The 13,868-nt window shown below is 41.9% G+C and overlaps 1 protein-coding gene across 5 annotated transcripts in view; it reads right to left on the bottom strand.

Annotated features, from left to right (window-relative positions):
• The window catches only part of PLCH1 (phospholipase C eta 1), a 213,571-nt gene that overhangs the window by 151,472 nt on the left and 48,231 nt on the right, over nt 1-13,868 (bottom strand). The window contains exon 1 of one of the 5 annotated variants that reach the window (XM_046001926.1): nt 3,553-3,804. The exons of the other annotated variants lie outside the window; for them this stretch is intronic. Within the exon in view, the coding sequence (XP_045857882.1) occupies nt 3,553-3,595 (43 nt within the window). The 5' untranslated portion in view covers nt 3,596-3,804. Of the gene's footprint in view, nt 1-3,552; nt 3,805-13,868 lie in introns of those variants that run through there. 5 annotated transcript variants of the gene reach the window in all.

Raw genomic sequence — 13,868 nt, 5'->3', positions numbered from 1 at the left:
TCTCTGTAGAAGAAAAAAAGAGCGGCACCTGGGTGGCTCATTCAGTTGAGTGTCTGCCTTCAGCTCAGGTCATGATCCCAAGTTCCTAGAATCAAGCCCCACATCTGGCTCCCTGCTTGGTGGGAAGCCTCCTTCTTCCTCTCCCACCTCTGTGTTCTCTCTCGCTCTCTCAAATAAATAAATAAAAATTAAAAAAAAACAAAAACAAAAAACAGAGCTACTCATAATCAGGCAAAATTCTGTCTAATAAAGAGTTTGTAAACTTAGTAAGAGCAGAAATGTTAAATTTCACATCAGGTAATTACCTACTTGTAGCTAATATATTCTAATTGCAAGACAGTAATTGGACAAAATGTGCATACAGAGGAAGAAGCAGTGTGAATTCTAGGGCAGCTCTGATTGGGACAAAGGACACCAATGTCAACTTCAGAGTCCAGTATTTTCTCGTGAAAGGTCTAAGGTCAGAAAGTTGAGACCACTGTACCCTCACCTATTTACTGCAAGAGCCTTCTGGTCTCCCTTGCACTAGTCTCATCTCTCCCCCCAGTCTCTAAACTCTTGTCAGAGATCCTTCTGAAATTCAAATCACATTAATCTCTCCCCAGCTTAAAAGCTTCTCCCTTAGGTGGGGTGAGGGGAGGGGGCAAGGAGAGATAACGTCCAAATTTCTTAACCTGGATTATGAGGTCTTTATTATGACACTCTCCCCTTGCCTACTTCTTCATCTTCAATCCTTGTTTATCTACAAGATATAATCCTTCTTATTCCTCAAGGCTTAGCTCAAATATTACCTCCAGAAATCCCTTGTTTACTTCTCCACACTCAAGCTACCACTGGAATGTTCCTCTATTACAATGCTACCATAATTACATGATAGAAGCATGTCCTTGTACTATACTATGAATTACTGAAAAAAAGGTTAATACTTTTATTCACTTTTCATGTTCCCCACTAGCACTTGGTATATAAAGCATTCAACCTATCTTTGTACCAATTTATTAACAGTTATGGATTCCATGAGAAACTCTCAATTTTCCCCTCTCTTGCACAAAGAATTCAAATGACATAAAGAGAGAAATCACAAGTATCTAAAATGCTCAGCATCTCCTAAAAGCAAAAATCTGTAGGATTAAATAGAGTAGGTCCAGCCATCATGATCTGGGAACTGGAGAGCTCAATTCCAGCCAAAAATCTATTTCATGTCTTAGAGAAAAAAATGTGTAGCCTATTTTTTTTCTCCTTAAAAGAGTAAGGTGGCTATGGTTTCTTTCTGCTCTAGAAATCTAGGACTCATTCCTACACTGACATCAGCATAGGACATTCAATACACAGTGTGCACACTGCTGTCATGTAGGTTATACTAAGCCAAGGGGAAAATAAGTAGCAGATGCTACCAAGGTTCTAGGTCAACATTTTTTATTTGCACTCTAGAACAAATACAATTTCTCTTCAATTAAAGTAGATGAAATGTGCATTCCCCTTATTTCTAGAATTAGATCATCTTATATTTTTGGGGTCTTTCCATCTTCCAAATGCTTTCAGAGGCATTATACCAGTAATTTTTGTAACAACCTTGTGAAGAACTAGTATTAGCTCTTATTGCTGAAAGGGAGGCTGGTGTTCATAGACATAACAAGATCCTAAAAACATTCACCTTACATGCCTGAAGCTTCCTCTGACTGCTGTTTTTATGTTGCAGTTCAAGTACCTTACAATTTTTGAGTGTAGTAAGAAACACTGAGATGACTTCCAGCTCAGAGGCTTATTAGTACATTATACCAAAATTTGAGACTAATAATATTTTCCTAAGTTAATGCATAAATACAGAATGTAGGAGCAACCACTGAGTTTTATACTTAATATACAGTTTAAAGACTAGGGATATGCCATCAAAACTCGGGTTTCTTCTCTTTGGTCTTTCTGGATCTGAATGAACATTTTTCAACTTTATAGACCCATCAATTGAAACCACTTCCACTAACATTGTTTAATAATAAATACAATTCTGAAATGGAACTGATCTGTATAATTTAAGATATTTCACTTAAAACTGTCCTGGAATGCAGAAGAAAGATTTCTTTAAAAATAGTCTTGCCATCCACTAAGATTAATGCCAATATGGGCAGTCAGTACAGAAAATTTTTCACTCAGCAAAATGAATCATTAAAATAATTAAAAATAAGTAAAATATGAAATATATGCTCATGAAAAAAAGATAAGGCTATCTGTACATGAAAACATCGTTCCTGAAACAAGACACCTCACCTTCATCCATTTTACAAGCTTAGATGACTAGAAAAATTCACTCAAATTGCCATAATGGTTCACTTTAATTCAATCTTAGAAATTACTTTTATGGTAAAAGTAATGGAAGTCCTTTTCATCCTTATTTCTGTGATGTGCAAAGCGGGAGAGTCCTCATAGTATGCTAGGCATCTCAACTTACTCCTGCATTCAGCATACAGGAGAGTGTCCAAACATATTAAGACAAAACTCTAAATGGAAAATCCTTCTGATAAACTGCATATTGAGTTATCCAAATTCCCAAATCCTACCCCATTTCTATGTAAAAGGTCCTTCCCAGGCTTAGAAAACTCAGTTGTGCTCTGGAAATCTCATCCATGGTCTAATTCATATTTTGAATAAAAAGCAGGCATCAAGGCTAGAACCGTGAACATGACACATTGAAGTTGATACCATAAACTAGCAACAGTCTCCAGACAGGCTCTCACAAGGAGCACTGACATGATCAAGTTACATCTGAGTAGACGCACATGAATAACCTGAAATGACAGACGAATTTCAGTTGGAAGACAAGTTTGGAAGACATTTCTAGACATGTCATTTATTCCGTCTGACCAGGCAGGAGTATTTCTTATAATTCAAGAGCAATCTCCATATAATTTAAATTCTGATCTCCTCACTCATACTTTCAAATGTTTCTCTCATGCTACAGGAGCTGACAGATTCTAAGAACATGATACATGGATTCTGCCTCCATTTTATCTATGCTGAATACTTACACCGTGTCATTTTATAAAGCTAATTATTTTCACCGTACATGACTCTTTTTAACTGATACAAATACATTCTGTCCAGATTATTGTAGAAAGTTAAAATACAGCTTTACTCATGACTCAAACTGAGTAAGACTTGAAATGTTTACATTAAATCTCACTGTTCATAGGTGTCAGACACATACAGTATTTAAGCATATCTATATCCTTGACTTGCAACCTAAGAATACAGTGGTTTTGCCACTGACCACTTCATTACAATGAGCTTCCTATTCATCAGCCTGAAAATTTTACTGTTACAGAAGTCTACATTTGCCAGGGGAAAAAAAACAAAAAACAAAAAAAACAAAACCACTTCGCCTCATCAAAAATACTTTACCTTTTTATCTCAGACTGAAGTAGACTATCTCAAATAGGCTGTCAAGAGTTCAAATAAATATTTAAACTTAACTAAACATAAAATAAAATAACAAATGTATCCCGTCTTTCACTAGGACCATTCCACTTACCTTAAAATTAGTAGTATGACTCTTACCTTTTTCTGGACTTAAGTTTTTATACACTTCAAGGTCTGCCATTAAATTTAATACTGTTACACATTATTGGCAAGAGCAGTCAAATTCCTCTCTAAAGGCAAAGCCTTTTTCTGATACACATCTCCAGAAAAGAGAAGGAAAAAAAAAAGGCAAAGAAATCCTCAGCAGCCCCAAGAACTTGGCTCATGCTGCCCTTTATGGCATGATGCGATCTTCACAATTCAGGCTTTACGGTGTGGAGAAAATAAATCCAGGAGATATGATTACAGAACTTTGTCCCAAAGTGAAAAGCACAGCCAGATAAGAGCAGTGGAAGCATCTGCTCAGGGCTGCCGCTATTGTGGGAATGCAGGCGCTGTGGCTAGTTTGGGTATGAGACATGCATGCTTAGCGCAGGGCTTAAAACCCTCAAGGCATTGTGCACATTTTATGTCTGGGAAGTGGAGCTCTTTAGCCTTCAAAGAAAAACCCTCCTCACCTACAAGGGGCCATTGAGAAACACAGATTACCAGGGTAGTGACGCAGGCTGAATGCAGAAAATGAACATGCACACACACACACACACACACAGAGAAACACAGAAGCACACACACAGACACGCACACTCTCGGAAGCAAAGATCACCCCACTGGAGGCAAAAGCAATCCATTAAAAAGGAAGCTATCTGCGGTCCTCTCCACAGCACACTACTTTCGTGCCAGTCCAGGTAAGCACAGATTACTGACAGTGTTGAAGCTTTTCCTTGATGTCTGTCCTTATTCCACACACAAACATAGCCATGATTATAGAAGAGACTGGAAGGTTTCCAATTTAGAATGAAAGAGGTGACAGTTTCTAAATACTTGAGCAGTGATGGCTACTTATCAGGTAAAAATCACATCCCTGTGGGCGAGTTAAGTAGCGAGAATGGGTCTGAAAAAGCCAGTTTTAGTGAATGAACCAGCATATTATTAAAGTACAGTTTTCCCTAAAATATGCATAAGCATTTATTTGCATGTTTTATCAACTTCTTTACAGAGACAGGTAGACAGGCAGAAAGGCAGGGCATGTCTTTCATAAGCAATTTTCTGTAGTCTTGCATTTCAGACTTGTAACTAGGTCTCTCCATCCTGAGCATTAACTCCCTTACTCCCAGAATTCTCTAATACTTATGCCTCTTGCCATTTTCTTCTCCCTGCTTCGGAGGAACCCCTGACAATCCCAGCACTACCTATCCCATAAATGTCACCGTCAACCCCTCTACTCGGCTCCCATCAGAACCACCCAGCCCAGATCACTAACCCATCCCTCTCCCCTGAGGTATCATGCTCTACCCCACTTCCTGTTCACCTGTTTCCCAGTTGCCATGGTCCTCATCCCATCTGCAGACCCTACTGTTTACTCTTAAATCCTCTGAGAAATCTGAATGTCACAGATGTGTGTATGAGTATGCATAATTAGGATATCCTTCTCACAAGACTGTGTGTGTATATATATATATGTATATATATATGTGCATATGTATATATACATATATACATGCATATACACACAAATATACAACAAAACAGTTAAGAGTTTAGGAGCCCATCTACCTGGGTTTAAATTCTGACTCTGCCACCAACCATCTGTGTGAACTGGGGCAAGTTACTTAAATGGTCTGATCCTTGGTTTCCTTATTTGTACAACAGGCATAATAATAATAGCTCCTCCTTCAAATGTTATTGTAAGAATTTAATATGCATAAAGTGCTTAGAATCAGTTATTTTGCATTATCATTGTCATACTATGGTTATTAGTCTTGAAATCCTTTACATCAACCTAGAAATGCAGTGGAGTTCACTGTTTAAATGAAAGAGTACTTTAAATGTAGAATGGTGGGGCGCCTGGGTGGCTCAGTGGGTTAAAGCCTCTGCCTTCGGCTCAGGTCATGATCCCAGGGTCCTGGGATCGAGCCCCGCATTGGGTTCTCTGCTCAGCAGGGAGGCTGCTTCCCTTCCTCTCTCTCTCTGCCTGCCTCTCTGCCTACTTGTGATCTCTGTCTGTCAAATGAATACATAGAATCTTTAAAAAAATAAAATAAAATAAATGTAGAGTGGTATCAGAGGCATCAGAAATATGGAGAACATGGAGGACATAGGGAGATGGAGAGGAGAAGGGAGTTGAGGGAGATTGGAAGGGGAGATGAACCATGAGAGACTATGGACTCTGAAAAACAACCTGAGGGTTTTGAAGGGGCGGGGAGTGGGAGGTTGGGGAACCAGGTGGTGGGTAATAGGGAGGGCACTATTGCATGGGTCACTGAGTGTGCTGCAAAAACAATGAATACTGTTACGCTGAAAATAAATAAATTTAAAAAAAAAAAAGAAAAAGAAAAAAAGAAATACCCACTTCTGTTAAATAGTTCAAATGATTAATACTCCCAGATAATCTTATACAAAAAGACACTAGTGTCCCCAAGACACAAAACTGGTGTCAAATGATGGGTTTCTCATTCCTCTGACCTGCCAGAACCAAAGTTACCTGAAAAGCAAAAGGCAGCTTTAGGTCAATTTCTCACTCAGTCCAGAAAAGAGATGGAGACTAAAGTGTTCCCAAGGGAGACTGGCAAACTTCTCCTCCCCTTTTCTTCCAAAGGTTCCCCACAACAGTCTCGGGAGAGTCAGGAGAGAGGAAGGGAGCAGACAGCTCTTCCCCTCCTCATCCACAGGGAGTCTTCTCCCAGTAGGTTCTTCATGCTTCTTGCCTTCTAGCCCTCAAAGCTCCCCAGACTTCTCCGTGGAAAGGCTGACCTATGGCTCCAACATGAAGCCCAAGCCCAACACCACAGCGATGGGCAGTGCCCACAAGCAGGTGGGCGAGCCTTTAGAAAGCAGGCATGTCCCCTGAGCATGTGTCTGACCACCAAGGAAAACTCATGAGTTTTGAGAGTCCAGAAATATCTACACCTTATTAAATATCCAATTCTTCAGCAGCAGCAAGTAATTCTCTATGCAGCCCATTGGAAAGACTCATACTGAAACACCTACTCTAGGGTCAGCAGAGACACTGGATGATTGACACACATCACCCCGAGTTACTCTCCAGAGTTCTCGCAGCAGAAGGTCATGTATAATGCAAAGTCTAGGACAACAGGCTTTCAGGGTCAGTGGTGCTTCCTTTGACTGGGTCACGGCAACAACCACAGAGCTCTAGAATGTTTAACCTCTTATCTGAACTCCTCATTTGAAAAGACTTGGCTCTTTCCAGAGTAGTTCTAGCATAATACTTGGCATATATAATAGGTATCTCATAAGCCCTCATTAGCTATCTCTATTTCTAACCATTAGATCTAATAGGGAATTATCTTCCACCAATCAGGTGAAAGAGAAAAGTGTCTCCAAGTTCAGCTTGTCAACTGACAGTGAGAGAAGGACTTTAAACCCCATCTAAACAATGATTTCCTTACGTTTCACACCTGAGTTCTACTTCTGATTTCTCACAGACACATCACCGAGTAACAGACTACGGCATGGGCTTCAAAATCAGATGGAGGAAAATCTAAGTCCCAGTTTTGTCCTTCACTCACTGTGTGATCTTGGGGAAGTTATGGGTAGGGTGGCTGGATAAAACAGACACCCAGCTAAGTCTGGATTTCAGATAAACTACAAACAATTTTTTAGTGTAAGTACATCCCATGCAAAATTTCCTGTATTTTCACTTGTTAAATCTAACGACCTGACGGAAGGGGGGCCTCTCTGAGCCTAAAGAGCCTCAATGTAGAGATGGTAGCAGCCACCGCATAGGGTATTTCTGAAGGTAAATGAGCTAGTATAGGCCAAAGGCCACACCCCTATGCTTGGACAAATAAGTATTCAATCTCCAGAAGGTGAGTGAATGGCCACTCCAATCACTGGCTGGACAGAACTTTATTTAATCAAGTCCCATGCTGAAGAGGTGATATGCTATACCATCTCCACACAGACCTCAATCTCTCCAGCCACATAATTCCAAATTGTGGAATTGTTCCAAACTCAGAGTAACAGCATGGCACATATCGGCTCCAAAAACGCCAAGTCCATCGAGAAAACCTACTGACACAAACATGGGAGCCACATCGCTTTGTGAGGCAATTCTTATAAAAGCTATCATTTACCAAACACTGTAAACAATACCTTCTCCGACCTTCATGAAAATTCCACAAGGAACTACATTAGTACTCATATTTTAAACTTAGGGAAGGAGACAGATTCAAGTTGGCCAAGATGTCCAAGACTGCAGAGCTGTGCTAGAACCAGGCTTCAAACCCAAGCTACCTCCAGGCCCAGATCCTCCCACCGGCTCCATGCTTCAGGTCATGAAAACCATCTATGGATTTCAGGCCAAGCTTCAGGATTCCTCACTCTTCCCAGTTAGAGAATCTTCCCACAATGGCAGAAGCTGTTAGGGCCTCTGGCTTGGGAACACAGAGATGCTGAGTAAGGAAAATCATCTGGAAAATCAAAATCTCAAATCAGCCATTCAGTTTTTAAATCATAGTCACAATTTTATGTGCATTCGAAGTAGTACAAAAGCAAGCAGAGAGCAGCAGTGACTTCACGGGGAAAGAGCCTCTGGGGGGTGCCCAACCACACCCCTCACAGACACAGTCCTCCTGCCTCGGTAACTTAGGAAGGGTTTGATTCTGCAGGACCTTTCACACACTGCTGAGAAAGTGTAAGTTAAGGGCATAAATTTTAAAAAGCCATCAGAGATATAAAAATGTATATAAAAGAATATTTCATTAGTACTAGTTATTACAATTACTGCCAACAATCTAAATGCCAATCAACAAGGGAATGATTAATAAAATATGTATTCATATTTTAGGATACTATCTAGACATTAAAATGTTCGAGACATTGTCATTACCCAAAGAATGTCTGGCATACTATATGAAAAAAGGATACAAACTAAATATACAATATTTTAATTATGTAAAATATTTGTATATAGAAAGAGAATGAAGGACTAAAAAAATATGGAAAAAAGATTAACAATGAGATCTCTAGTATTTTCTTTTCTTCTGATATTTAACTACATTTTAATTTTTTAGAACTGGCATTTACTTCTTTTATTCAGGAAAAAAAAATAACTTTTTTAAAAAGTCTAGCCAGGGAGCACCTGGGTGGCTCAGTCGTTAAGCATCTACTTTCAGCTCAGGTCATGATCCCAGTGTCTTGGGATCAAGCCCTGCATCCAGCTCCCTGCTTGGCAGGAAGCCTGCTTCTTCCTCTCCCTCTCCCCATGCTTGTGTTCCCTCTGTTGCTCTGTCTCTCTCTGTCAAATAAATAAAAATTTAAAAATCTTAAAAAAAAAAAAAAAAAAGTCTAGCCAGTTTAGTAATTCTCAACTAGGGAGGAAATAATCCCTTTCCATTGGTGTATTGAAATGATGGAGAACTTTCTTTGAGAATTACTGATATTTGTGAAGCACTGACTCTATTTCAGACACATACCTAGCACTGTACATACCTTATTTTATCCTTACAATGCCTGTATGAGTCAATTAAATATAATCCTTTCTCTAGTTTCAGATGTGGAAACTGAGGCAGAGAGAAGTCAAGTAACTTCTTTGAGCTGGCCCAGCAAATAAGTGATAGACCTGAGATGAATCCCCACAATCTGTCTTCAGGGCCAGTGCTCTTCACCAGATAAGGTAGTCTGGAGATCTTCAGCATGTCATTTATACCCTGCAATATATTTTCTCACCAGAAAGCCTTGTAGAACACCCAAGAGAATTATCAGAGCTCAAGCCTTTTTGTGGAATTTCACTGTGCACTCAACTACACAGGAAACCCCAAATCCTCAATAGACCAGATAGCAAAATCAGCAACATAACTACACAGACAGATGAAACCTCAAAAAGAATCCTACACATACATGCAAAATTCAAGAGCTAGATTTTGGGAGACTTCGACGTGGGTGCTCCAGGGAGACACAAGCTCTCAGGGTGAGCCAGGACATTGGCTTTCATAAAACAGAGGGTACCCACCTATCCGCTGCTGCATCACTCCGTCCAAGCCTCCCTTCTTCACCCCGAGCTGGCTCAGGTCGTTCTGGGGACACTGGGCACTCACCCTTCACCAAAAGCCCCCTGACCACTCAGGGCTATGTGTACTTACTAGCCCCCCAGCCCCGAGCAGTACCTGACTCTGAAGCAGACGCAGCACCATCCAATCACTTGGTCAGTGTGAATCACAGACATGAAAGAGCAGCTCGTTGAAGGCCAGACCTTTGCCCCCGAGTGTCTACGGGACAGCACCGGAAATCTGTCTCAGTTTGTATTTACAATGGACTTGACTCACTAGATGAAAGCTGCTGCCTTCCTGTGGTCTACTCATCGCCAGTGCATTTAAGGAAATCACTGTTATAGGAAGCTCCAAAACCCCTGTCAGGACCACCCCAGCAAATTGCTAGAACTTCTGCATCAAGTGCCACGGGACACAATGGAACACGACCGTGAGTTCATCTTCAAAGAAAAAGTTAAGCGCTCCTCAAAGGTGTATGCAAGGTACTTAAAAGCCCAATGGCAGAAATCGTGATAAACTTGCCACCCCAGCATGGTCCTTCACATTCTACCCCTTACAAAGCCCTCTCAGGAACAAATGCCTCGTGAACTTGACAACAGCTATACTTAGTGGAAAGAGATGCCACGGCCATCTGGCCTGCCCAGATGAGGAAGGTGAGCCTCCAAGACTCTTCCTGACTTGCCCAAGATCACAAAGCTGATGGTGCCCAACAGTGCCAGGGGCAGGGGTCACCTGAAACAGGGCTTTCTACTCCAAACAGTGCTCTTCCCGCATATCACATATGCACCCTTACCATCCTTGCCAGCAAGAATGAGCTGCCAGACAATGGAGTAGAACTAGGAACTGTAAACCCAGTGTACTACAAAAATGTCCGCTGAGAGTCGAGAATGGCGGAAACCATGACAGCAGGCTCACCATGGCTGTTCATTCATCACTGGACAGAGAGAGAACTACATATTCTAATAATATGGAACATGTCCTATAGATCACACATGCCTGTCAATGAACTAGTTTGGCCTCCTCCTTCATTAAAAACTTGACGTGCATCAGTGGGCACTAACTGCTACACATTTTTAAGCATCCGAGTCCCAAAAAGAGACTAAGGTTTAACCATATTAAATATTGCTCTGTTCGGCAAGACAAAGATGAGCCAGCCACCCTTTGGCCCTACTGCCTCTTTGAAATGATGCTTCCTTGATGATTTATTGATCTCCCCTTCAAGACTCTGGGCATTAAAACTAAAAGTTCTCATTTTTTTTTTGGAAAGATGACTATCGGTCATGTCGCTTTTAAATTGTACAGGTTAGCATAAAATTTTACAGGCACATCACTCTCTGTTTGATGAAGATGTCACTATAATTCAAAATAAAATCCTTGGTCGGCTCAGAGCTTGATGCCAGCTAGAGCTATCCACACAAACAACGGAGACCTCACAGGCAAAATTTCATGCACACACCCTGTTCTAAACCCAGGAGCTCATGGCCAGTGAACACTAGCAGCCCTCGAAATGCTTTTGGTAGAGACTTGGAAAATGTGAACATTCAGTTGACATCTGAGTTGCTTGAACGCATATCCAGATATACATAAAGGTACCCAGAAGTGATAAATCAGCATCAATTGTTTTAGATATCTCCCATCAGTTCTGATCATGTTTAACTGTAACATCAACAGAGGAGAACTAATCAGAGATAGGTAGGCACGTGGGAATCTCTAATGGTTGTTGACAATGACATATATTAAAACAAGTATCTTCTCTCAGGGCTGAAGCTTTAATTAAATACTCAAAACTTAAGGAGTGACATATTCAAACTCCCCCACAGCACTCCAGACGCACTTGTACCCCTGAACAGTGGAGCCCCTTTACCTCCCCCCTCAGGAGGAGGGGCTGGACGGAGGGAGCCTAAGCGTCCAGAATAAACCCGAAACACTTGTTCTCTCCAGCACTTCCAGCTAAAGCAGGACTGTTTGCTTATGTAATGACCATGCCTCTGCAGAGCTGGTATTTTAGTGGAGGGCATTTTACATGCCTTCATCTGACATCTCTGGGTGTACTGAAAAAGTAAATGATGTTATCTGCCTAGGCATGGCTTGGTTACAGTCGGTTAAATAGGGATTACAATATGTGCATTCAAATGGGAGGCACGCATGGTTATCAAAATGCAAACCCTGGTATCTGGTAATCCTGAAGCCCAGAACACTGCTTGTTCAGATTGGTCCCGTGAGGAGTGCAAACACAAAGATAACCATGGGAGAGAAGAGTGGGGAAAGGGGAGAAGAAGATTCTCGATTATGACACCACCACCCTCTAAACAAAGCTCTGTGGAGTAGAGTGGAGAACAGCTCATGGCCCCTGACTGCAGTCAGGAGCTACAACAGCTCAGGCCAAAGAGTCAGCAGCCCCGTCTCTGGAAAGTCTCTCAGGCCAGCCAAAGCCAAGGCCTGGCTAAGGAGCGACCAGACTGCAAGGCTCATCCTGCACAGCGAGCTGCCCGCAGCCCCCGCCCCAGCCGCCTTCAGGGCTGTTTGCCTTAGTGCAGCTGACAAGAGACTCTCCTGGGAAGGGGAAGTGGGTTTCAGGGAGAACTGGATGGCCATAACCAGTAAGGACAGGAGGGAGATGGGCTCCTCTGAAAACCTAATCCTGTAGTGTCTGGGGAGGACATTTTCATAACAAAAGATGACCTTTGGGGCAAGGATGACCATAAACGACCTAGGCAGGGAGATAGCAGCCCTCTTTCTGGAAGAAAACCAAGGAAACGGATGGTACCGACTCCCCTGGTAACAATTTTCAATATGTCACAGTGCAAGTCCTATCACAACAGTCTAAACTCCTAACCTAACATACTTCATGAATCGAGTCCTTTGCACTTTCTGGATGAGACGGAGAGTGGTCATCCTCCACAATTTCAACCATGCGTCGTCCACACCTCCTTTCACAGGCCCTCTTCCCCAAGTCTCAAGTGACTCTGCTTCTTTAGCCTTTCTCCTCGTCTTGTTTTCCCCAACAACAACCCTGGTTAAGTAATTTTGTTTCTGCCTGACAGCCATCCTAGGTAGACGGGACATAGCCACAGGGAGGACAACAATGTAAACTCCTGAGAACAGTAATAGTGAATGTCTTGTTTGCAGATGTCTTCCCAGGGCCTAGAAGGCACCAGGCCCGTAGTGAGCCCCAAGAAAGCCTGAGAGCAGGAAGACTCCCCCAGACACAGAAACTCAGCTTCCAGATAGTTCTCCAACACCCAGCTGAAGACTCTAGGAATGAAGCAGGACCTCAGATACCAAAGACAACAGAAGGACTCCCAAAGCTGGGAGCATGAAGAAAACCAGTTGCTGTGACTGGGACAGAGGGTTGAATGAGGGAGTGGCTAGAAGCAGCCTTTTCTCTATAAATCTGAGAGAAGATTAAGATGGAAACGACTCATGGGCAGTTCCCTTGAGACAAAAATTATCAACTTACTGAGGTTTTCCAAATGGACTTCTAGTGAGCACTTTAGCCCAGCAATTTAAGGAAAAAAAAAAGAGAAACAGTCTATGGGGCCAAAAGAAGGTAAAGTTCCTGAGGAGAAAAGGAGGAAGGACAATTCCAAATCCAAAATAATTAAACACAATGCAGGGAGAGGAGGGGACACGGAATAGTTGAAAGCGATGAGACAGTCATGGAATATGGAATCGAAAAGACTGAAGTTCAAATCTCTGCCCACCAAGTAGCTCAGCAACCTGAGCCAAATTATTTTAAATCCCTCTCAGCCTTGGTTTCCTTATCGACAACACTATCTACAAAATCAGATTCAGGTATGCCAGTCAGGATGGGCTACGTAATCTCTGGGTCCCATGCAAAATGAAAATACAAGACTTTTTCCAAAAATAAAGAATTTCAAAGTGGCAACGGCAGAGCATTCAAGCAAGCACGGATCACACACATGTCAGGCCAGCCTCAGCTCTGGTCTTTATGATGTCACAACATTTTTTCCGTGTTTGCTAGTTTCCTTCCCCCAGGTCTATTTCCCTGTAGAGATCAGATTTAAAAAAAAAAAAAAGTTCAAAAATAAAGGACGTTATGGGGCACCTGGGTGGCTCAGTGGGTTAAGCCTCTGCCTTCAGCTCGAGTCATGATCTCAGGGTCCTGGGATCCAGCCCCGCATCGGGCTCTCTGCTCAGCAGAGAGCCTGCTTCTTCCTCTCTCTCTCTGCCTGCCTCTCTGCCTACTTGTGATCTCTGTCTGTCAAATAAATAAATAAAATATTTTTTAAAAAATAAATAATTAAAGACGTTAAAAAAATTTAA

This window comes from Meles meles, chromosome 4 (assembly GCF_922984935.1).
Source record: "Meles meles chromosome 4, mMelMel3.1 paternal haplotype, whole genome shotgun sequence".
Taxonomy (NCBI): Eukaryota; Metazoa; Chordata; class Mammalia; order Carnivora; family Mustelidae; genus Meles; species Meles meles.
The sequence above is the reverse complement of the archived record's forward strand: the minus strand, read 5'-3'. Positions and strand labels throughout refer to the sequence as shown.